The sequence below is a fragment of the Eubalaena glacialis genome, chromosome 4 (assembly GCF_028564815.1).
Source record: "Eubalaena glacialis isolate mEubGla1 chromosome 4, mEubGla1.1.hap2.+ XY, whole genome shotgun sequence".
Taxonomy (NCBI): Eukaryota; Metazoa; Chordata; class Mammalia; order Artiodactyla; family Balaenidae; genus Eubalaena; species Eubalaena glacialis.
In genome coordinates, this window is record NC_083719.1 from 40,475,631 (window position 1) to 40,502,029 (window position 26,399).

General features: G+C 36.3%; 1 protein-coding gene across 3 annotated transcripts in view; it reads left to right on the forward strand.

Moving 5' to 3' along the window:
• ITGA1 (integrin subunit alpha 1) overlaps positions 1-26,399 on the forward strand; it is a 216,502-nt gene that overhangs the window by 83,652 nt on the left and 106,451 nt on the right. For all 3 annotated transcript variants that reach the window (XM_061189246.1, XM_061189244.1, XM_061189245.1), the window contains one exon: positions 24,853-24,970. In XM_061189246.1, the coding sequence (XP_061045229.1) occupies positions 24,924-24,970 (47 nt within the window). In that variant the 5' untranslated portion in view covers positions 24,853-24,923. The remainder of the gene's footprint in view (positions 1-24,852; positions 24,971-26,399) is intronic.

The following is a 26,399-nucleotide window of genomic DNA, read 5'->3' on the forward strand; positions in this document are numbered from 1 at the left end:
AAGGGGCACTGGGAAATATGGAGAAGCACATGGATGTTTGGTCATAATTGGTGAGGCCTGCCACAGAACAACATTTAAAGCACTTGGTTCTTGTGCTGAGTCGAAAAAGCAATCAGATAAGGACTAATAAGAAACTTATTATCTCAGTTTTTATTTAGTTGGTTTTGACAAAGACACAAGCTGGTAGGATGTTTGCTGCATTCTCTGATTATTTTCCTATTTTAAAATAGTCTGCTGTGTTTACAGTTTTCTACCCCTTAACTTAGTGGACAGATAAAGCTCTTGTCTAATTATGTAATCCTTAATATCTGTGTCATTAAATTGATACTTGTCATATATTTCTTTGTAGTGATAGCCTACTTTCTAAGTGTGTGTATGTGTGTGTGTGTGTATGTGTATGTATCTTATTTCTCCAGTTATAATCACTACAGGAAGACTATCAGTGTGTACTCAATAAATGTTGGTTGATTAATAGATAAAGACAATTTTATATACACCAGGGAATATGGAAACTGATATTCGGTAAACTTTGGTACCACCAACAGCATGAAGATTAAGGGTGACTGCCTTTAGTTTGCATTTCTAGACTGCTTAGGGATTTTAGTTTCTCAAAGTATGTCCAGTGAACTAAACTGGGAAGTCTGTTGTGGAGTCCAGGAACCTACACTAGTAAAAATAAATATGTTTTTAGGCTGCTTTTTCCCCTATTCTGAGTGAAAGTGGTCCTTTTGAAATCCATAGAAAAGACTAGAGTATTCTATTCGGGTGCATGTTGCTGTAAACACATTACCTCATACATAATTGGTAAATGGGGCAATGATGTCACTCTAACACTCTAGTGCAGTTTTCCCCAACACCTTAATGTTTATGCCACCAAGTACCAGCACCTGAATGCCAATTACATTAAGAGCTGGACACAGCACACATGGACTAACACAGTATGTACACAGTGCCCATTCTCCTCACATTCGTCCTCTTGGCTTAGTTTTTCCATGTACATGATTTCTTGGAAGAATTTACTACCTGGTTGGCCCCAACTCAGTTCATTTTCCCCTTGTTGCCATAACTTTGCAACCTCAACATTTTCTTGCTCCCCTCCATGAAAGACCCATATTTTGTGTAGCATTTATTTGTTAGGAATTTAATATGCCTTTAGTATTTTTAATATTTTTTGTGTGTTGTTATTGGTGTTGTTTGTGCTTTGGCCAAAAAAATTGTGTAGGTTTTGAGTAGGCTGCCCCAAACCTATTTTTACAGTAAGCTCTATTATTTTCACATTTGACTTTGTAGAAGACACGAGGTCGCTTGTAGGAATAACTGTATTACATTATAGTGAACAGGCCTATATTCTTACAACTTCAACTGCATATATTTTATGGAATAAAGAATGTCAGTAACAAAATTGGCACTGCGCCCATTTGAGACGTCGCCATGTGGAGACAGGTTTCTGATCTTTTATCCTTTATGTGTTATAGTGCTTTAGAATTCCCAAATGGTGTTCACGTGCAGAATCTTACTTCAATCTTAGAACAATACCACAGAATCACTATGAACATTAATACTTGAAGTCTTGGAAATTGTGGCTCAGAGGAGAGAAATAGTCTGCCTAAGGTAGATTGGTGACAAAGTTCTGGTTATAATTAGATATTCTACTCAAATAACTATATTTTTTTAAATTTTATTCTATTTATTTTTTGTACAGCAGGTTCTAATTAGTTACCTATTTAATGCATATTAGTGTATACATGTGAATCCCAACCTCCCAGTTCATCCCCCCACCCCCACCCCCCACCGCTTTCCCCACTTGTCTCTATTTCTGCCCTGCAAACAGGTTCATCTGTACCATTTTTCTGGGTTCCACATATATGCGTTAATATACGATATTTGTTTTTCTCTTTCTGACTTACTTCACTCTGTATGACAGTCTCTAGATCTATCCACATCTCTGCAAATGACCCAATTTCGTTCCTTTTTATGGCTGAGTAATATTCCACTGTATATATGTACCACTTCTTCTTTATCCATTCGTCTGTTGATGGGCATTTAGGTTGCTTCTGTGACCTGACTATTGTAAATAGTGCTGCAGTGAACATTGGGGTGCATGTGTCTTTTTGAAGTATGGTTTTCTCTGGGTATATGCCCAGTCGTGGGATTGCTGGGTCATATGGTAATTCTATTTTTAGTTTTTTAAGGAACCTCCATACTGTTCTCCATAGTGGCTGTATCAATTTACATTCCCACCAACAGTGCAAGAGGGTTCCCTTTTCTCCACACCCTCTCCAGCATTTGTTGTTTGTAGATTTTCTGATGATGCCTATTCTAACTGGTGTGAGGTGATACCTCATTGTAGTTTTGATTTGCATTTCTCTAATAATTAGGGATGTTGAGCAGCTTTTCATGTGCCTCTTGGCCATCTGTATGTCTTCTTTGGAGAAATGTCTGTTTAGGTCTTCTGCCCATTTTTGATTGGGTTGTTTGTTTTTTTAATATTGAGCTGCATGAGCTGTTTATATATTTTGGAGATTAATCCTTTGTCCATTGATTCGTTTGCAAATATTTTCTCCCATTTGGAGGGTTGTCTTTTCATCTTGCTTATAGTTTCCTTTTCTGTGCAAAAGCTTTTAAGTTTCATTAGGTCCCATTTGTTTATTTGTTTTTATTTCCATTACTCTAGGAGGTGGATCAAAAAAGATCTTGCTGGGATTAATGTCAAAGAGTGTTCTACCTGTGTTTTCCTCTAATACTTTTATAGCGTCTGGCCTTACATTTAGGTCTTTAATCCATTTTGAGTTTATTTTTGTGTATAGTGTTAGGGAGTGTTCTAATTTCATTCTTTTACATGTAGCTGTCCAGTTTTCCGAGCACCACTTATTGAAGAGGCTGTCTTTTCTCCATTGTATATCCTTGCCTCCTTTGTCATAGATTGGTTGACCGTAAGTGCGTGGGTTTATCTCTGGGCTTTCTATCCTATTCCATTGATCTATATTTCCGTTTTTGTGCCAGTACCATATTGTCTTGATTACTGTAGCTTTGTAGTATAGTCTGAAGTCAGGGAGTCTGATTCCTCCAGCTTCATTTTTTTCCCTCAAGATTGCTTTAGCTATTCAGGGTCTTTTGTGTCTCCATACAAATTTTAATATTTTTTTGTTCTAGTTCTGTAAAAATGCCATTGGTAATTGGGTAGGGATTGCATTGAATCTGTAGATTGCTTTGGGTAGAATAGTCATTTTCGCAATATTGATTCTTCCAGTCCAAGAACATGGTATATCTGTCCATTTGTGTCATCTTTGATTTCTTTCATCAGTGTCTTATAGTTTTTTGAGTACAGGTCTTTTACCTCCTTAGGTAGGTTTATTCCTAGGTATTTTATTCTTTTTGTTGCAATGGTGAATGGGATTGTTTCCTTAAGTTCTCTTTCTGACCTTTTGTTGTTAGTGTATAGGAATGCAAGAGATTTCTGTGCATTAATTTTGTCAAATAACCATATTTTGAGCATCTATTTTATGCAAGGTACTGGAGATACAGAGATAAATAAGATGAAACCCAGCTCTCCTCCAGCCCACTTCTTCCACTGATGTGGGGACTCTTCACCTTGGGCTGGGTGGGCCCCAGAGAATTGACTCAATCCCAGAGAGGCAACAGCATTATTATCTTCTTAGAAGAGCTGGCAACTGAGTACCCTGGCTGCTTTGTGCAAGGCTGTGGGACACTTGGGTGTCTCCTGGCCAAGGGGCCTCAGCCTGTTGCCAACTGGAAGTCTGTCACGTGACTCTGCTCCCTCACCATTCTGTATTCTAGCCTCTACCCATGACTTTGATTTACCCAGGGGAAACACAGCTGCAAGACTGCAGAAGTCCTATTGCCTCTAATCTTTCTGCTTTGTATGAGCTGTAATTTCATTCACGGATGCATAGTGAAGATGGCTCGTCATTGCTTCATGTGCTTCCTCGTATGGGACAGTAGACAGGGAACTCAAATAAGAGCAAGGAAATTGTTTTCTCCTCCCGGTCGCATCAGTAAACTACCCGTGGTATCTTAAGCAAGGTATTTCAACTGCTTGGGCCTCAGTGTCCTCATCATTTAAGGACACTCTCTAATTAGATAGTCTAAATAAGGCTTTTCCCAGATGTTGCCTTCTGAGATTCCTCAAGGGCACACTCGGGTTTACTCAGTGTGTGCTCAGAGGAGGGCTCCAAGGAGCCAGGTCCACAGAACTTTATGGAGAGTGAGGTCTTGATGGTGCCCTGACTTTCCTGAGATCGTTCTGTATCTTAGAGAAGCCTCAGAGCTATTTACAAACTGAACAATCACAATGGCAGCACCTAATGTGTATGGAGTATTTAAGCATTTTAAATGATCATGTATTTTTTAAAAACATTTAAAAAACCCATTATAGAAAGTACAGAGCTGTTTAAGATACAGAGACATTAATAAAGAAGATAAATATGTTTGAGGGCAATTCAAATTATTTTTAATGAATAAAATATTGGAGAAAATCATTTTCAAAATTAATGAGAAAGATGCTACAATATTCATATTACTATCAAGTTCATTACTTGATTACAGATATTTAAATCCTAAATTAGCATTTAAATGTATGTACTTAGAGTGAGTGACATTTAAGGCTGTCTTATTCTCTCTGACACCCCAATCTTTTTCTGCTTTAGGAAAATGGAGGTCACCTAATTCCTGAGATCTCTTCTAATTGTAGTTTTGATTCCATGATCCTACTTAGGCAGAACCCACAACGTGTTAAATGTTTATTTACTTTGTCAATGCTTAGCCTGTGGTTGGGCATTTAAATATCCCAATGGAGACTGAGAAAGCAGAGCAGAGAATGGTGAAGTACAGGCAAAGGAAGAGAAATAATTGGAAACCAAAAGAAAACAAGGAGAAAGAATTGAATGGTGCTTTTACCATATCTTTTAAATTTTTCCCACGTGCTTCAAAAATAGAATGGTTTTTGTATGCTTGTGGTAGTCTTACAAATAAATTAAACATATCATCAGCACTTGCCAATTTATTTCACAAGTGTACAAAATCTGGTTAACATGTTCTACACTCCCCAGATAGATGGTATGTCAGATGTTTGAAAAGTTATAGCTTGAAGTAAATGTACCCTACCTTAAGAGTGCTATATTTGTTTTATATTCTCATACTTAATGATCTGTGACCTAATTTCTTTCAGCCCTGACCATGCTTTGTTCTATGGGTTTTTTAAGAAAAAAGAAAAATATATATGCACAATTATAGATCACTTATCAAAGGAATTAAATATGGAAATACATTTGAATATGTACATGGATCATCCATATTTTAATATCTATCCTTATTTGTGTTTCCTTTTGTCTCCCATTAAAGATAAAATAGCTTGGAAGGTTGTTTTCTCTTAATGGGCTGATAAGTAACCAAGTAAAACATATTGTACTTTTACCCAGTGCTCATGGCAGGAAGCCCAATTTGCAGAATTCCCAATTACACAATCCTATATAGCCACCAAAGAGAAGGGGTTTTTTTTAATTTTAATTTTATTTTTTAAATAGGAAAAACAAGGACCTACGATTCTTTAAAAAGCAAACTGCGTAAAGGGTACATGGGAACTCTATGTATTATTTGGCACAAATGCATGTGAATCTATGGTTACCTCAAAATATAAAATTTAATTTAAAAAAGACATATCCTTGGGAATGCCCTGGTGGTCCAGTGGTTAGGACTCCGCACTTCCACTGCAAGGGGGCACAGGTTTGATCCCTGACCAGGGAACTAAGATCCTGCAAGCCGCAAGGCGCAGCCAAAAAAATTAAAAAGACATATTGTTGTATGATTATATTGGTGTGGACAAAAAATATTGCCTGCCATATCTGTAAACAAAGGATGTTGCCGCCATCAGGCCATCAGCCACTGTAGCTGCCCCCGACTGTGCACCCCGAGGGGATCCAGGACGGAAACAAAACAGGATGCTGGCCCTAGATAGTTAAAGTGCATATCAAAGGAAAGATTTCAATGAGCCCAGACTCTTGCATCTTCCCGTACAAAGAAAAGCACTAAATTCATTAACTTGAGAGGTCTGGTTTTCTTTAATGAACAGTAATCTTTTGATGTTCAAACTACCTGGTTTTCTCTGCGAAAACTCCTGTATATCCTGGCTCCTCCCTCACCTCTTCAGAGGAGTCCCTCACTCAGAGCTATCCGAGAGGCTGTGTCCCAGGCTGAAGTCCTCAGGAAGTCAGCCAAATAAAATATAATTCTCAACCTTTAGGTCGTGTATTTTGTTTCAGTCGACAGTGGCTAATTGAGCTGCTTTGATTTTTTTTATTTGTGGTAAACTATACATAAAATAAAATTTACTGTTTAACCATTTTAAAGTTACAATCCAATGGCATTAAGTACATTTACGATGTTGTGCAACCATAACCACTATCTAGTCCCAGAACTTTCCCACCACCCCAGAGAGAAACTCCATATTCATGATGCAATCACTCCCATACCTCCCTCCCCTCAGGCCTGAAAACGGCAAATCTGCTGTTTCTATGACTATGCCAATTCTTTATATTTCGTATACATGGAATCATACAGTATGTGGCCTTTCGTATCAGACTTCTTTCGTTTTGCATGTTTCCAAGGTTTATTCATGATGTAGCGTGTATCATGTTTTCCTTTTTACAGCTGAATAATATTCCATTGTATGGATATATTATTTTTTGTTTAGCAGCTCATCAGTTGATGTAGTATTTGGGTTGTTTCCACCTTTTGGCTGTCATGAATAGTGTTGCTCTGAACAGTTGTGTACAAGCTTTGTGTGAACATATGTTTTCAATTCTTTGGGTATTAAACCTGGGGTTGGAATTATTAGGTCATATGGTAGCTCTACGTTTAACCTTTTAGAACCACCAAATTGTTTTCCTTATCGGTTATACCATTTTACATTCCCTTCAGCAATGTATGAGGGTTCCAATTACTCCAAATGCTTGCCAAAACTTATTTTCTGGTTTGTTTTAATGATCATCCTATTGGGTGAGAAGTGGTGTCTCATTGTGGTTTTGATTTACTTTTCCCTACCAATTAATGACGTTGAGCATTTTTTTCATGTGCGTATTGGCAATTTGTGTAGCTTATTTGGACAAATGTCTTTTAAAGTCCTTTGCCGATTTTCTAATTGGGTTGTTTGCCTCTTTGTTATTGAGATGCTTCTTATTTTAAAAGGAACTGGAGACTTCAGTTGTGGTGGAAATGTTCTTTTACTAGACTTGGGTGGTAGTTACATGGATGAATTCACTTTGTGATCATTTAAGCCCTTGTGTACATTTGTCAAAAATGAGGATATGTGCCATTTTCTGAATGTATTAGCTTCCTAGGGCTGCTGTAACAAATTCCCTAAACAACAGAATGTATTGTCTCATAGTTCTGGAGGCTCAAAGTCCAAAATTAAGATGGTGGCAGAGCAATTCTCCCTCTGAAGACTCTAGGGGAGAATTCTTCCTTGCGTTTTCTAGTTTCTGGTGGCTCCTGGAATTCCTTGGCATTCCATGGCTTTTAGGCACATCTCTCCAGTCTTTACCTCTGTCTTCACATGGTCTTCTCTTTGTTTCTGGTTCTAAGTGTCTCACGTCTCCCTCTCCTTTCTCTTATAAGGATAACAGTCATTAAATTTTGGGCCCACTCTAAATATGGGATGATCTCATCTGAAGATCCTGAATTACATCTGCAGAGGTCCCATTTCCAAATAAAGTCACATTCACAGATACCAAGGGTTGGTACTTGGACACATTTGGGGGGAGGCACAATTCACCCCACTACACTGAATATATGTCATGCTTCAACTTTTTAAAAATAGGATTTTAAGAAAAAATACGGTAAACAATTTTAGAAAAATGTAGTTTCTGAGTTTCTGAGTCAACAGATCTGTAGGTTTAGTGACACAGGGAAATTTGTAGAAACTTGCCACCTTATAAAGGAAAACTTCTTAATCAGTTTTTAAAAATGTTTTTACTAAATATAATGCCGAAAATAACGTTTTCAAATAAAGTTTTCAAAGGACATTGATGTGGTTTTTTTTTCTTTTTTTTAAGAGAAGCTCATGAGAACAGTAACATATGCACATATAGAGAGAATATCTTTTAAGATACTAAAGATTTTGGGGGTTTTTATACTGTCAAATGCAGTACTCTATTAAAATGTCCAGAAAGAATATTTTTGTGTTCACCCCGTTACCCATAATGCACTCTTTTTTTTTTCTTTTGTCCTTTAACCATCAATAATGTTGAGATTTGGGCCTTTTGACCATTGTGATCCTCAACTTTGGTCTGGTTTATAATTGGATAAGATTCAGATTATAAAAGGAATATTATACCTGCCACTTAACCCCAGCACCATTGTATTTTAGTATGACATGTAGGTGGACATGACCAGCTTTGTCAGGGTCTCATTTCATGCCCAGTTAAATAAATACGTAAATGAAGTAATCCTTTCTTCTCAAGAATGACATTTGATCCAATATATTAAAAGTTATTTGAGTTCCTAAATATAAAAAGCTGATAGAGTATAGTAGTTCTGTGAAAGGCTGTTTTAGTATGAGAACATACATACAAATTTAAGAATTCAGACAATGGCCTTATTCAGAAGACTGAAAGCTTAGAAGACCATTTTCTGGACCCCAGTGCATATTTGCAGTCTTTTTTTTTTCCTTGGGTAGTGCTATCTGTTAAGAAATAAATGACAAGGCTTTGATTCACCACATTTGCAAATTGTCTATAAACAATAGACAATTGTCTATAAAATACGTCTTCAAAGAGAAATTTTGGAAACTTTCATATGTAGAATTGCCTGAAGATTTTGAATAAGCCCTATTTATTTCACCAAAGAATATATCATAAAACAAAACAAAAACAAAAACAAAACTTGTTTTTACTTTATTTGACTGGTATTTTTTTAACTAACCTAACAGTCATTTTTAAGTTGATTGGAGTTCATCCAGAAAATCACTACTTGCTGGTAAAAGGTTAAAACTTAAATTTTAAAAATTGGATTTCTTTTTCACAAAGTTCTTCTTATACTTTTAGAGTATTAAAAGGCAAGTATTTTATAGAAAGTGTCAACACAAATTACTGATCTTTCATCATAATATGGAACAGTAGTTGCACTCAAGAGATGAAGGAAAAATATGCTTCAGGGTTTGGCTGTGAAATAACCGACATACAACAGAATCACTCACCCCTGTAGTTTTTCACTCTAGATGCCAGGCAGGGGTGTCAGTTTGTGGATCATTCATCTCTGCCATCCTAATAAGACCAGCCTGACACAAAGCTGCAATTATTCGGTGGTGACATCACCACCATCCTGCCCTTTCGCTTGTATTTAAATAAATTGTTCTTATGTTGCATAATGGAAGATTTCAACTTTAAATCTGACCTAGCAATGCAAGTCAGCATGAGCTCTATGTCATGTTTTCATCCTGCTTTATTTTCACCTTCTGGCAATGCTTCTAACACAGACATAACATCCTGAAAGCAATTTCCAACTTGAAATGTAGAGTCCTCTCAGTAAATTTTTATATTTAATCACCTGTCTAAAAGAGGTGTTATAATTTTTCATAATATGTAGACGATCACCCCAATTAAATCCCAGTATATATCTATTACCAACTCTCTTTTAGATAGCACAGACCTTTTTAATGATTAGTTATGAAAGAAAAATAACTAAGATTGTTAGGATTTATAAAATTGGCATTAAAATTACAATAGTCACAATTACAGTAATCACTTATGGCCCTTGAGTTTTTCTCTCTTTTTTTTTAACTTCATAGATGATGAGTTATTTGATTATGCCTTATGTCTCACAGGTGACTAAAGGTCTTTGGAGGCAGGGTTAATGTTTATTTTCCCTTTAATCACTCATAGCTCTTCCCCATTACCTTGAACATGGTGGACCTTTATTAATGTTTGCTGAATGAATATCACATATTCATAATGTAGTCACATATATAGATTTATTTACATACTTGTGATCTACATATAGAGCAGGCTCAATAACTTTTCTCTCTTACTCTCAGTCTTTTTTAAAATTTTTAATAGCTTTAGGAGGGGGCTAGGGAAGTAAAGGAAATACTGATTGAATCAAGTCATTATAGCCTTTCTTAGCTACCCAGCCTCCTTCTTCTTCCCCATCCCTCCGCAATTCACAGAGCAACAATAAAGCTGACAGGGGAACCACTTATTGAACTAGACGATCTCTCAGCTCCCTTCCATATTTTAGAACTCTCTCCCTCCCTCATCTTGACTTCACTCCCTCACACTATGAACCTGCTTCCTGGCAGAAATCAAGCTTGTGGCTGTTCCTGAGCCCCCTGTCCCATGATCTTCTCCAACAGAACTGGAGCCCACATAAGGTGCCAACCTGAGATCAGAGAGCTGAGTACTGTGATTGGCCCCCTTGGAATTGATCAGCAGTGGCCAGGAGGGTGGGACACTAGATGGCTCTTTTTAGATCTGATGCTCATTCTTGAACCAGTCAGTTGTGGCCTGGGAGGTGGGATCACTTATAAACATGGCAGCACCTTCTGGAACCCCTGGTTGGAGTAAGATAGGTGCCAAAAGTAGGTCATTGCTGGCATCTGATGAAATGGAAAGACCAAATTAGACAATAGCTAAGCATCTCATACCTTCCAATTACAAAGTTCTATGGTTTATCACTATAGCAGTCAAATATTAAGAAGGTATAATTAATTCCCTGCAGGTTCTCCTAAATTCAATAGTGTGACCTAGGATCAGTCAAATGGATTTCTCTTGCAGGAATTACAATATATAACCACATATTACCTACACTATGTTAAAATAGAGAATAAAAATTATCACTAGAAATCTGGAAGCAGATTAAATCCTGATAAATATTTTAGGTATTGAGAAGACTCTTTTTATTCTAACAGAAATATCTGTGTGTGTGTGTGTGTGTGTGTGTGTGTGTATAAATATATACACACACATTTTTTTTTCTGATGCCATTGCTTAAAAGAGTTTAGTTTTGTTTGGCTGTTTTTTCTTAAAAATTTTTATTTAGTTTTGGTAAGTTGTCAAAAGTTTTAAAATTAGAGTGTTTGTGTAGTATCACTAGACAGAAAAGAAAGACTTTGAAAAGACAGTCAAATGACCTTTCACTAGGATAAACTACTACATAGCACCCTCAGAAACCTGACTGCTACCTCATAAAAGGGTGCATCCAGTCTAATACCACTTGATTATCCACACATTTTTATAAGATGCACTCTTTCTATAACTCTATAAGTCTTTTAAAAAAACTCTTTTTAACATTATAGAATAATTATGGGCTCCATAATATGGCAATATATTTTCTGGAAAAATGTTTCCTAGTAAATGTGCATATACCAGACATTTTACCTTTCTCTTAAATTATTTCATCTGACTTTACTACTCTGATCTTGGCCAGAGTTAAGAGTTTTCTGAAAGCTTATTCAATACACACTAATACTTCTTTTTTTGGGCTATTGTTGTAGGTATTGAAGTTTCTTTTTTATGTGATCATGAAGTTATGGTTTAGAATAAGGTTATTCTGTTGCAAAAATTTATTTTAAGAGTAATATTTTTAAGTTGAAGTTGTTATGATAAATGTATACATAAATTAAAATATAACTTTAATCTGTTATTTGGCCATTGACTTAGTTTAGCTGAATTGTACCAATGAAGACCAAAAAAAGAAAAAAAGGAAAAAACAACAATGGCTAGGTAAGGTAGCATAAAATTACACATTTACATGAGATGATAATTAGACTCAACAAGAAACATTTTGTAAAGGATATTATTTATATTATATATTCATTCAGCCAACAAGTTTTATGGAACACTTATTAGGTACCAATGAATTCGTTATTAGGTTTCCCTGTAACTAGCAGAACTGTGACTTTAAGTAATTTAAGTAATACAGAACAATGCAGAATAACATATAACATTAAAAAAAGTCCATATGAGGGTAGTTCAGTGCTAGTGTGGGTGGCTCTACTATCATTATAATCTAGTTCTCCTATCACATAAGCTAGTTCTTCTATCACATCATTTCCATTCAAGTTCACGTCATAGTCTCACATGACACTTGGAGCTTGTATTAGTCTGCTCAGGTTGCCATGACAGAATACCACAGATTGGGTGGCTTAAATGGCAGAAATTTATTTTCTCATAGCTCTGGAGACTAGAATTCCAAGATCAGGGTGCCCTCAGGGTTGGTTTCTGGTGACGCCTCTCTTCCTGGCTTGTAGATAGCTGCCTTCTCGCTGTGTCCTCACATGGCCTTTCCTCAGTGCGTGTGTGGAGAGAGAACGTCTGGTGTCTCTTCCTCTTCTTATCAGGACATCAGTCCTATTGGATCAGGGCCTCACCCTTATGACCTCATTTAACCTTAATCACCTCCTTAAAGTCCCTATCTCCAAATAGAGTCATACTGGGGTTAGGGCTTCAACAGATGAATTGGGAGGTGCACAATTCAGTCCATAACAGAGCTCTACCTGTTATGTAGGAATTTATAATTGAGGAAAGGAGATAGGAGAAGGACAAAAGAAGGAGAAAGCGGAAGGGTAAAAAAGGGCAAATCTTGTAGATGAGTCAGTTCTACTTAAGGAGCCCCCTGGATGTCTCCTGCAACACTTCCACTTACTGTTCATTGGTCAGTATTTAGTCACAGAACTACACACAGCTACAAGTTGTCTTTTAGCCACGTGGACTGCTACCCTGAGTAAAGTAAAGATTTTATTACTAAGGAAAAGGAAGAAATGGCTATTAGAATTCAACAAGCCATCTTTGTCATGTCTAGAAATCGTGCTAGGCATTGAGGATGAGAATATGAGTTCCTAACTTCAAGTAGTTTATGGTTCAACAGGGAAATAGAGCATGTAAACTAGTTACCTGAAATATAAAGTAATATGTCCTTTGGGATAAATGTGTAAATGTTCTATGGGAACATAGAGAAAGAATGAGTATCGGCGGGGGCGGTGACCTTGAGGTAGACTTTGAAAGATAGATGGAAGTTCATCAGGCTAAGAAGTGATTCAGACGAGAATACAAGACGTTTCAGGGAACTGCAAATATTAAAGGGTAGCCATAACTTGAAGTTCTTAGATGGAAGTGGTAATGAGATTGGAAAGGTGGAATGAAGCCTCATTTTAATGGGTCTAAAATGCTATGTAGGAAGTGGGACAGCATTTTTCAGGCTCTGGAGAGCCAACCAAGAATTAGACAGTATTATAACTAGATATGTGTTTTTAACAATGCACTTCTGGCAACAGAAAGGGAGATAAGTTGATGAATTTTTAGACAGGCATGTGTACCTGTGTGTTTTATTACAAGAAACCCTTCCAAGGAAATGTGGTATTAGATTCCATTGATGTCACAGGACACAGTCTTTGTTGTCATTATTGATTCAGTTGAACTTCTGCCTCTTTAAAGATCCAAGTAATAACTTAAGATCAGAAAGCGGCAAGAATACATGGAGTGGTGAGAAATGATGAGGTCAGCAAGCTTTTTAAAGTTGCAGTACTTGAGGAAAACTATCAAATACGCATTCACATTCATCTGCCATTAATCTTGTTATATCCTGTTTAAATTTGCTGATAATTGGAAAACTCCTTGGCACTTTTCCCTTCCATCTTTATATGTTTATATTTTCATAAGTAGGTATTCAATCCGCCTCTAGCATGCCAGACAGTTCTAAATTGAGTGATAACCTGTTTCTTTTACATCTTCCCTGATTGCCTAGTGTTTGTGAAATATAGATGGCCAGTGGAAAGTCAGTAAGTGTTATTTGACTTACTTCCATATTTCTTAGTTAACCTTCTCCCAGAGAGAGTAAGGAATTATGAGTTCTGGCGCAGTAGATGTGTCTCTTTCTTAATGTAACTCTCAGTTCCGTGGTGAGAATTATCTGCAGTTCTCTGAAGAGGTAATAATCCATCCATATACATAGCACAGCCCTAGGATAGGAAATAAACTAGACTGTGAACAACTACTGAGAAAACTATGGAAAGAAACTAGTGAAAATTCTAGCAGTCAATACCTTTTCAGGCTAATATATTTGTTTAAGCAGTGAATGTTGGTTAATCATAGTGTTAATTCCATTTCCCAGATCTTTGGCTTTTTTGCCATTGCAAGTTGACCCTCAGTGATGTTCACCAGAGTGCAAGTATGAGATGGCAGCTCCCATAGCAAACCTTTGGCCATATCTCCACCACACTGTTGTTCACCTTGCCTGCCTCTGAAGTTATCTTATTTCCCCCTTATCCTAAGCATGACTCCTATATCTTCTTCTGCTGACCCTCACCCCTACTCTGAATGTAAGTCATGAGAATGTAGAAAGCAGGAAATGAGTAAAGATAATTAAACCCATCCATTCAAGTTCTTTTGTTTTGTGCCTCCTTGCAGCTCCAAGAAACAAGAATGGCTTTGTGTTTGTTCTAATGTCTTTGTTTAAAATTATGAAAATAGAAAAAAAATTAATGAAATTTAAAAGAATTAGAGCAGTTGTATCTGTCAAAACATCTTCAAACATACAATGATAATTATACAGAGGAAATTCATAAGCTTTTTTAAATTATGAAATAGTGCAAGCAAACAAGAAAATTAAAGGAATAACATAACAAATACAAATGTACCCAATACCCAGCATTGTGAAATCTAAACATTTTTCCCAGTATTGTTTATTTTTCATAAGAAATAAAACACCATTGGGTTTTTTGAGAAAGCTCAATAATGAGCAAATCTCTTTATCACTTGAGGTCGGAACCAATTGGGAAATGAGATAGAATCAGAATGGAACACAGCTGATAAATGAAATCCCCTCTATTGACCCCTAGATGAAGCTGACTTATCAGCACCAGCTCAGAGCCTGACCCTGGAGGAGTAGAACAGAGTACTTTTTGGTTTTTTGTTATGTTTTGTTTTGTTTTTTGTTCTTCTGTAGGCAGGCTCACTTCTAAGAGAAACCCAGACAGTTTCTCCTTCCAAACTCACCAATCAGTTACGTGTGAAATGTGGGGCAGGTACAGAAATAGACAAAAAAATGTTACAGCTTGTGAAGCTCCCTCCACATAGAAGGAAACATCAGGAATGGGAAGTAAGCATTTTCCTCTAAAACATAAAGTTAAAGCCACATTTTTATCTCCGTTTGGATCCTATTCTCTTCCTTACCTTTCCTTCAGTCCAGAAGTAACCTCTACGTGAATTTTAAGATTCTTATGTACAACAAGTACTTAGTCACAAGAATTTTGGTCTGCTTCCATTTAAGGAAAATATTGGCTGCCAGTTCTTAGGAATATTGACTATAACATCTGTATTTACTTCCATTTCAAGATACCCTAGTAGTCTCATGGAAAGAATGTAAAAGATGATGCTACTAGATAGGAATAGAGTTTGGATCCAAGGATGTTACTGCTCAACTAATGTTCTAAGTGCTGAAAGATCATCGTGGTCTTAGCAACAATATAGCTAAGAAAACAAAGTTTAGAGCTATCCCAAAACAGAAAAGAAAGCATCAAAAAGTTATCTCTTTCCCCTGAAAAGAAAACAAGCATTCTGCTGACCCTTACCTTCTACAATACTTCAACATTCCAGGCTACTGAGATTTTTCTTCATCTCTTATAAACAAGCCCCAGTGTCCTTTAAAATATTTTCTGATTTATTTTCCAAATTTTTCTGGGTGAATAACAAGTTATATTTGTCTAGCTTACATTATTTCCTCTTGATAAACTAGACAACTTTTAAATTGAACAGAGGTACCAAAAAGCTTCTGAATGAAAAGGATGTTTGGTAGTGAATGATATAATGGAAAATTGCTATAATAAGTAGCTAAGAAAGGAAAAAATTATACAGAATAATTTTAGTTTAAGTGGTGGTATATTACTAGGGGCAGAGCTGAGCTGTCCAGAAAAATTAGCCTATTAAATGGAATAGGAGAATCAATAATGGCATCTCTTAGTATCTGGAATTTGAAATTGCCAGTTAAAGCTACTACGTAACTCTAGGATGAGCAATTATTTTCTTACAGATTTTGGGTTTAGTTGCAGTATACTGTTGGAGTTTGCACAGTATTTCATTTTGTTGGTTACCTTCATGAAGCCCTTAATTTATTAATATTAATAATTGACCACTTGTGTGTCAAACCAGAAAGTATTTAGATAATTGTATTCCAAAAAAAGAATATTACAAATATTCTTATATATATATATGTGTGTGTACATATATATATATATATGTATACACACATATATATATATATATACTTTGCCTCCTGCTTCTGAGCAATATAACAAAGTTTTTAAAAAATGAGACATTAAGGCAAGCTAAGTCTAGTAACCCTTTGTGACACACAGCAAAATAAAATATAGGTAGACTTCATTTTATGTGTTGTGTTCTTAAGCCTTGCATAAAAATCACATTTTTAAAAGTCTAGGCATGCTCCCTCTTTGAAAGAACATTATAGCTGACTCACCATGCCAATAATTACTTTCCAATCTAAATAATCACAACCTAATTTAATTGATTTTTTTCACATGTTGGAATTTCACTAAGCAAAGAATGTCTGTTAGATTTTATAGGTGATACCATAATGCAGTATAAACAATCATATTTTTTAAAAAGCACTAAACTTTCACTCTTTAAATTTCAACAATCTAAATGAATGTTTCAAGTAAGACATATATTTGAAGATTTTATGATTATTCTTTTACATTTATTTCTAATTTATTTTTTGTTACACACAAGTGTGTTTTCAATTTAAAAATTTTAGTTCCAAACTCCAATTGTACAATTAAGAAAAAGAGAATGGTTTTTCACTCTTTTTGTATTACTTGTACATTAAATAACTGGACAATCCTTTTTTCACATTTTTGACATGTCATTGGCTCAATCTCAGAGTCCTGTCTTAGCCAGCTACCATATGCATTCTGTCCTTCGATGCCTTAGAAGAAGGAACCTGAAGAAAAAGTTGTACTTTTATTAACAGATTCTTTTCAGTGAATTTTATTAACTCACATATAATTTCTTCTCAGTGAAATTTATGAGCCAGTAACACGTTGCTAGTCTTAAGGTTGTTTTTGCTAGTATGTACAACAGATAGTTTCATGGGTCAGGAAATCAAAGAAGTAGTATATGCAGTTATATGAATGATTTTCAATTTCCTAATTTTCATTGGAGCTATTAAACATATAAATAATCAAATAAGTAAAAAAAAGAAGTGGCATAAACTCATTGTCCCCAGAGAAGCAATGGAGGTATCTGATAGTAACCATGCTTCACACACTTGGACGTGTATATGGCCTTCAATAGCCAACACTGAAGCCATCCAGAAAAATTGTCCCATTAAATGATATAGGAGAATCAATATGGAATCTCTTAGTGCCTGGAATTGGATACTGACAGTTAAAACTACTAGATAAATTGAAAATAATTTATTTTATATTATTTATATACTACCTCTTTGCTCTTCTGGCCCTGAAAAGTACTTGTTGTGCCTACTAACAAAAATAACCTTAAAACTGGCAATGTCTTACTGTCTCACTGAGAAGAAATTATTTATTAATTAATAAAGTTCATTGAAAAGTTTTCATTAACAAAAACACAACATTCCCTCAGATTCTTACACATCTAAAGACTTCATATGTCATATATCTGGGTAAACACTTAAATAGGGTGCAACCCTACTCTGTTTTGAATTGCAATATGCCTTTCCGTATGCAGCTCTCCATGCTGTGTAGTCACAGAAAGTAATGAGTTCAGCTCTCAGGACACCAGGGCAGCTGGAGAACAGAGTTCTGTGCTCATGTTGCTTGCACAAACATACAAGCTGTGTTTCCCACAGTGGGATCCAGGGACCCCTAATGTTCTGCATCTTTTTTATCCTGTAAAACACAGAGCCAGAAGATGATGCTTATAGGGCGGAGGCATTGGGTTCTGAGACTGTTTAAGAATTTCAGGAGAAGGCACAGTCTGAGAGGAGCCAGCAAAGCAGGCAATTATTTGTGGTGGGAAGATATGGGAAAAAACCAGATGTCTGTAGATACTACAAAAATTGATAAGGATTTTTAACAAAGGATGTTTGGGAAACACTCCATTGGAGTTTAATATTCTGGGCAGCACTTATGGAAGGAGACAAGTTCTTACAGCCAGAATGACCTTTATACTAAAAACTTCATTTCTCTGTTTATTCCATCCTGTTCCATTTAACAAACTTGTATTACACACCTACTGTGTGCCAAGAATTAGACCTCCTTGCCTCTTTCCTACCAGTCATATACAGATATGCACGTATACACACACTCACTTTGAAGTTCAAATACCATTTGTAGTAACTGGAGGCCCACAGGACATTAGTACTGTAAGTCAAAACAATTCCCTCACTACAGCAAGCCGAAGTTAAAAAACAGCTTCCCAGGATGAAACTTGGAAAATGCTTGATCATCGAGGTATTTATTTGGATTGGCTTTTCTGGGCTTGCTGATGGAGGTTGATATCTTGCTGACATATTACATCATTTCTGTTGAAAGGACTTTGAATGGTGAGATTGATTGAGCCAGATTTTCTTCTTACATAACTGTATAGGGAAGCTCCGCTTGTTTGAAGGAGACAGTGAGTTAGCTATGGTGTTTTTTCCAGAAAATATAGATTTTCTGTATTTGAGATTATGACGTCATTTCCAAACATTTGTGTTGATTCTATACTCTGTGCTCAAGGCTTTAATATTGTCTTATTTTCATTCTATTTTTACTTCCTTTGTCTTCACCACTGGAGTTCTTTGGCTCCTCCTTCTCAAGATTGCAATGCTATAAAAGTAATCATCTCAGATTTCAACTAGAATTATATAGTGCTATCACTTTTGTGGACAGATTCACTTATACTCTTGATCAAATTTTATCTTTTAAGGCAACATGTACACAAAATTGAGTTCCAACTCACTTAAACTAATTAAGATTTCAGATCCACAGCACGAATACTTTAAAGATGTTTTGTTATATATTTCAAGGTGAGGAAGGGCCTTCCATCTTTCACCAACTTTTATCATTAAAATGTTTTTCTTCCAACTCCTGGAGTGCCTCAAAGTTGAATATATTTTATTTGAATTTAAGAAGGAAAAACATTAAATTTGGAGTAATGTAAAATACCTAATGTATCACAGAATTAGTTATAGTGAGTGTATATGATTTGGGGAGTTTATATCCATTCGAGCAGGGGTGGATGAACTCTTTTCATCTGAAGGCTTTGGTACAACAAGAGATAAGGGGGTACCAGCGCTCAGGTTTGGGGAGTACAGAGGAGTCTTCTGCCCTGCAACACAAAGCTTGCATTCCTAGGTGTGCTCTCTCATTCTCAGGTGGCTGAAGACGGTGACTCAGTGTGGCCTAAATGTATGAGAAGAGTCACTGCAGGCTCATCCTGTTCTTAGAATAGACTTAAAATGTTTGAAGTCAGTTAGAGGGGAGTAGGTTGTCATTGCAGTGAGAGAAGCCTCAACTTGCTGTTGGCTCAGAGCCTGGGTGACATCAGCAATATGTATCACCACTTGGGGGACTGAGATGAGAATCCAAGGGATCTAACTGAGAGGACAGGATCACCTGCCCTCCTCCTGAGCTAGCCCTTCCACTTGGAAGGCCTGACACCCTCATCTTAGATTTTCTTTACAAATGTCATTGCAGCTAGGTTTAGAAACAGGAAATTTGCTACTGAAATGAGTCAATGAACCCACTGTCCTGCCCCCAATAATAGAGCACATCTGTATCACTTTTCAATATACAATCTGGTCATCAGAATGGAGGGAAATCCACTTCTAAAAGAAAACTCAAATGCCAGATGGTAAACCGACTCTTTGGATTCTACCTATGAAAGCAGTTAACTCACTTATTGAGCATTCTTTATTGCTACATGAATAATTTGTATATCTCACAGCAGCCAATACCTGGAAGATATTTATAAGCTTCTTTTAAATATGATAAACTGGGGTTCACTTGCCATTTTTTTTCTCAGCTAGGCTGTAAGATCTGTGAAAACAGGAGCACCATCTTTTTATGTCTGTATCTCCAGGGCCTAACATATATCCAACCCAAAATAAAGACTTGATTAAAATTTGTGGAATAGTTTAATAAATATGAATAATTGAATAAATAATATAAGTGAAAGTGTTAGGTTTAAGCCCAGGCTCATATATCTCTAAAGATCACCATCTTTCTATACTGTCAAGGAATTTGTTCTAAAAACCATTAATTAACTATAATAACACAATTACTATGATTTCTGATCTCATTAGTGTATCATCGTTTCACTCTTTATATTAAAAATAGTAAAATAATGTTAATTGCATAATTTCTATTATTTCTAGATTGGATAAACATGTGTAGGAAGTTGTTGAAAGAAAGCAATAGCATTTTAACATACATTCCTAGTCACCAATTATTTGATACCCTCTTGCCTTGGGCTTGGAGTTTAAAATATTCAGAATTCCATTGGCTATTAAATACTCCAGTCTGGATATTACCAGGTCAAAATTTCTGGACTACCCTATGAAAGACAGACTTTATTCATTAAGAAGCAAACAATCAAACAGGCTTCAATGACTTTTTTTGGAACTCAGAGGATGTGTGAAGGAGGGGGACCTTCCTTCCACATGAAAGTCAATACCCACTAGAGATGCCCAGACTTTTCCCTCTTCATTCAGCTTTTCCTGCCAATCTTACACTCAAATGCTTCAAAGCTACAAGATGATTCAGAGCTCTCATGGGCCGTTTGAGGGTTTTGTTGAGCTGGGTTGTTATTTTTTTATTTTTATTAATCTTACTAACTTAATAGCACTCTGGTCATAGCGAGTCTATGATTTGACCTCAGAAGACCAATGTTGATGTCTTATCTCTGCCACTAGCACAGCCTGACCTTGGACAAATCACTTAACCCCTCTGAGCTCCAGTTTCCAGCACACAAAAAGAGAGTAAGGACTGCTATCCTCCTAGCCTCTGCAGTTTACTGACTAGCTCAATACCTTTGTTTATATGAAAATATTTGTAAACAGAAAACATTGCAGAACAGTAGGTTACTTCTCTGTCTCTTTCTCTCTTTCTCTCATTTAGTTGTCTTACACATCATATTCCATCCTAGAGTAAAGAAATTGCACAAAATGATCTCTTTCACAAGAGCTATCCTTCAATACCAACGACCTCATCATCCTCTTCAGCTTTTAGCCCTTAGATATATAACTCATATAACCATATTTGAAGGGGAGCAAGGTTTTCCACTTCTTTTCTACCTAAACATATGTGTTTTAGCTGAAGTCCCAGTACAGCTTTATCTAGCTGGGTAGCCACGACTTATCTCCTTATGACAACCTTGCCTTCACTCCCAGCATCCTCCCAGCCACGGCCACTGTGGAAGAGCCTCCTCCCCAAATTACTTCTCAGAAGATGGAATTACATGGACTCATAGTAGCCTCTCTTCTAAACTCACCCCCATGTCACCTTCTACTAACTCTTCCCAGTTTTAGTGCTAAGATATACAAATTGGATTAATGTAAATGATTTGGGAGTCCTGAAGAAATGTAGGCAAATTTCTCTATCATCTTAAGCCTCCTTCTCCTATTCTGTCCAATGGTAATAATAATGGTATTTGACTGTAGGCTTGTTAGCAAATTAAATGAGATGGAGCATGTGAGGTGTAACACATAGTAAGTATACTATATAGCTGTTACTATTATTAAAGGAAAAACTCTCTCTTTTGCTGGTACATGTGAAATCAGGATTTACTTTTGACATCTGTTTATTGTCTATGTTTCCCATCATTTTCACCCTATGTTGCCCCCTAAAGCCACCTCGGTCTGTTTGCTCTTTTTTTTAACTTTGATTAAGAATAAGTATGACAAAAAAAAGAATAAGTATGATTTTGCTTTACTTCCGGTACATAAAGTTCCAAGACAACTTAATATAGCAACATGAACATTGAACTAAAAGTTATGAGAAGCTGCTTTTACTGTTTATGTACTCCTTTAAATCAAAAGAACAAGATGTAAACCATTTTTTTTAAATGTCATCTCCTGTGCTTCAGGCTCCTTGGTGCCTTAGAAACATGAAAGAGGCTGATTTACAATCACTTTGGGCAAATTGCCTGTGGAATTCTGAGGACAGGAAATGAAAAAAAGTGCAGCACACACCCCCGGACATTCCACACAACATGTAGAATAAACAAACAGGCCCCCAAAAGGAAACCAAAAGCTCTTGGTCTTATGTTGAGGAGCACCATGAATGCCCTTTGGGAAAGCATATGTTAAAGATGATGAAGTTCTGGGAAAACCCTTCAGGAGGGGTGAAGTTGACCCTGATTAAAGAAAATCCTTTTCCCCTTATGTCTAAAGTATGGTGAGTAGTTTTAATTTAGGTAAATTCTGTTACCTGCATCAACATTATGAGAGAGGAGTACCATATTACAGACCTGTACTTCTCAGACCTTAACAGGAGTCTGGTTTTCTGGGGAACTTGTTGCAATGTAGATACTGATTCAGGAAATCTGGGGAAGGCCTGAGATTCTGGATCCCTCACAAGCTCCCAGGTGATGCAGTTGCTGCTGGTCTGCAGACCACAGTTGGTTTTCAGGCACCTTCTTCAACAAAATCATTGGTGGTGGTTTCCTGCTCTTTATCTATAATACAGTGGTTTTCAACTCTGGGTGATTTTAGCCCTAGGGTAAATTGGCAGTGTCTGGAGACATTTTTGATCTTCACAACTCAGGGGGGCTGCTAACATCACATGGCTAGGGCCACAGATGTTGTCAAACACCCTACAATGCATAGGGTAGCCCCTCGTAACAAAGAATTTCCTGACCCAAAATGTCAGTAGTGCCAAAGTTGAGAAATCCTGCTGTAGAAGTACTGTTTTGTGTACCTCTCATATCAAAAATAATCTGTTGAAAGTGTTCAAAGAAAACTGTGAGGAAAGAGTAGGAACATTACTATTTAGTTTGGAGTAGAGAGTGAACAGTGTTTAAAACTGTCTTCAAATATATGAAAGGCCATTATGCAGAAGATGGTAACCAGCTGTTCTCCATCATCCTTGAAGAATGAACAGGAAATGTACATAAATGGACTTGTGCTACCCATCCATTCTTTTTCTGCATCTTCCACGCCACCCAGGCAAATCTCTCTATGATCTTGCAACCATATTTGTCCCGTTCTGTATCTTATTACTTGCAGAGACCCTCCCAAATCCTTGGGACATATTTTCCTCTCACTGCCAAGTTGTATCTCTCCCTCTCCTTAAAAATCTAACTTAAAATTTCCATCTCCATAAAGTCTTCCTTAACTAAGATGAAATAGTTTCCAGTTCGCTTCTACCACTGGCCCACTTTCTCCTTCAATGTATTATCTTTCATTCTATGAATATGTTATTGCCCATCTATGTACAAGGAGCTGTGCTAGATTTTGAGAAAGGATAAGCAAGATGAGTAAGAGAGTCCCTGCCTTTAAGAATTTTCTGATTTAGGGGAAAAAAAATCTCACACAGGTAACTACAACATAGATAGTATTTAATAATTATTTCTCTGAGGGATTTTTTTTAAAAATAAAAGAAGAGGGCTTAGTAGTTAAAAGATTATTTCCAGGTGGGGAGAGCAAAGGAAGACTTTATAAGTAAGTATACAGAAGTATCTTTTTATGAAGAATAATCTTCTCTAAGTTATGTACAATTTTGTGCATCAAATAAGCATTTAATATTGTTACCAAAACTTGAAGGTTATTAATTAGAGCATGGAATGAATTGAAGTCTGAATTTAGACTGTACTTATGGCAGAGTTTACAGTGAATAAGGAAAGAAATTTTTTCTGTTTACATGTAGCTGTATATCATGGTTTTAACAGAGGAGAGTGAATTTAATCACCTCTGAATATACCTTATGATGCTGTGTGATTTTATAAGGGCGTACTCTTTGGGAAGAATTTTTAGTTACATCTAGGAGGGGAATACTTTGGAACTTCACAAGTATGCTTTAAAAACCAGTACCAGAGACGGAATTTGGCACCATCCATTTGAGAGAATTTGGCACCATCCAGAACCCTTTCAGGAGAGTCTCACCTATAAAAGATTTCCATTATCTGAACTACAAAGAAATTGAAGAGATTTAACCCTCATTGAATATGTAGTGTGTGCCAGACATTGAGTAAACTCTTTAGATAAATCATCTAATTTAATCTCAACAGATTAGCCTCTCAACCTGTGAGGCCATCACCACCCACACTAGAAGGAGACGTCAGTGTTAAGTATAAGCTTCCACCCACTGCTTGATTCAGAGAGGGAAGCAGAGCAAATCTCGAGCCTGCATAAGCCAGCTCTGGGTGGAAACAGTCAGCTTGCCTTGCCTTTCGTAGCAGCAAGGAGAAAGCTACCTCTCTCGAGGCTTAAATGGTGATGCTTGTATCCTCTGTAGTTAAAACAGGAAAATGAAGCTGTTTACATTTCATAGTGGCCATGGTTTGCTGTAGGGATCACTACTGGAAAATTATCTGTGACTGCATTAGTCATGTGTGAGCATGAGTTTCTGCCAGCTCCTTCCCACACATTCTGAAATCTTTAGTTCTGGGAAGGGTACAGATACTGAATTACTATGGGATTTTGTTTGAATGTTGATACTTATGTTCTTTAAAGTCATTATGTTGATTTCCAGTCAGTAATACAGTTAACATTGCAGACCTTTCTTGTCGTTCCCATTCTTTGAGCGTCATTGCTCTTTTTAATAAGCGCTCAGCTTTGAATGGTAACCTCAAGAATGCCTTCATAATTCAAAACATAGTGGAATCTTAGTTAACTCTATGTAACTGGACTTTGTTTTCCCTCTTAAAGTTCTAGGCTTCTGCATATCATTCAATGTTGATGTGAAAAACTCATTGACTTTCAGCGGCCCAGTGGAGGACATGTTTGGATATACTGTTCAACAATATGAAAATGAAGAAGGAAAATGGTAAGTTAATGGGTTTTGTTGTTGTTGTTTAGTTTTCTTACAAGGTAATGGAAAATATTATTTGGTTACAGTTTGTTTTATGAATGAGACTTAGAATGAATCGTTTATGGTAGGAAATGCAGTCTAGTCATTTGGTAATGGAAACTGACAAAGTGAAAAAGGAAAAATTCCTTGGCAATATTAAAAGACATGGTTAGTAATTCTGTTGAAACCTGGGTTGACCTCAAGGAAGCTCCTTATCCAAAATAGTCATTGTTTTGTAATTATGTTATTCTGGCAAGAGTTCTTTAATTGTTCTCATTTTAGCATGGCTGAAATTCAGCAGGAGGTATTGGGAGGCAGATGAGATCACTTCCATAATATAATATTGGGCTTATATTTTTGGTGCTTTACTGACCTACTGAGTTTGGTCTATTACTTATAATGAACCTTACTGAATTTCTTTTATACACTTTAAAACCCTTTAATATTGGTTAAGTTCAATTTAGTACTTTTTTTTAAATCATATTTAACTTTTGAAAATTATACAAAATTATTAGAGTTCTTTTGCTTTATATTTAACATAATTTTTAGTGAGTCTTTTTTTTTTAATTGGACCTTGTAGAAAAAGAGAACAGGAGTTAAACTTTGTTTCAGTTTAGTAACAAACTAAACAAGCCCATTTTTCTAGTAACTACAGTAATACAAACAAAAATGGATCTATATCTATTTGGAAAACAGTGAGCTATCTCTCTACTATATTTCACAGATGAAAAGATGTGACTTTTCGATATTTCACTTTATCTTCTAGACTTGCTTAATTTGACAATAATCCTCTAAATAGTATCAAAGTAAGAATTTGAGCTCTCACATTTTTCAAGTACAGATATTGTATCCTGGTATAAACTAAAATTTGTGGAGGTGCTTCACTCTTCTTCTCTCCCTATAAATATCTCAGATAAGACATCTAATAATAGAGTATGAGTTTTTATATCCTCTGTCCTTCAATCCTATGCTCTCACTTTACCACCCACCTCCTTTTTTAAGGTTAAACGGATAAAGTCATCCCTCTAGACACCAATTTTATTCTTTTAGGCATTATGTCTGCAATTCAGGGAGTTCTACCTCTGGGAGAATAATGTGAGTGGGCCAACTGGTCAAGCTTCTCTTTGTGCATAAGCTAGAATAAACTGAAACTCAGTGTATGTTTTTCTTAAAAAGCTTAACTTTTACGTAAAACACATATTACAGTGAATTTTCACTTATTACTAATAGTTACATAAATTTTAAAGAGGAATAGCAAACCTTAAAGTCTTAAACCACCTACTTAAAATGAACTGTCTTTTTAAAGAATAGTCAAATAACAGTCAGCCCTTCCTATTCACGGGTTTCGCATTCGCTAATTAAACCAACTATGGTACCAGAGTTGCGGTGGGCGGACTGTACCAGG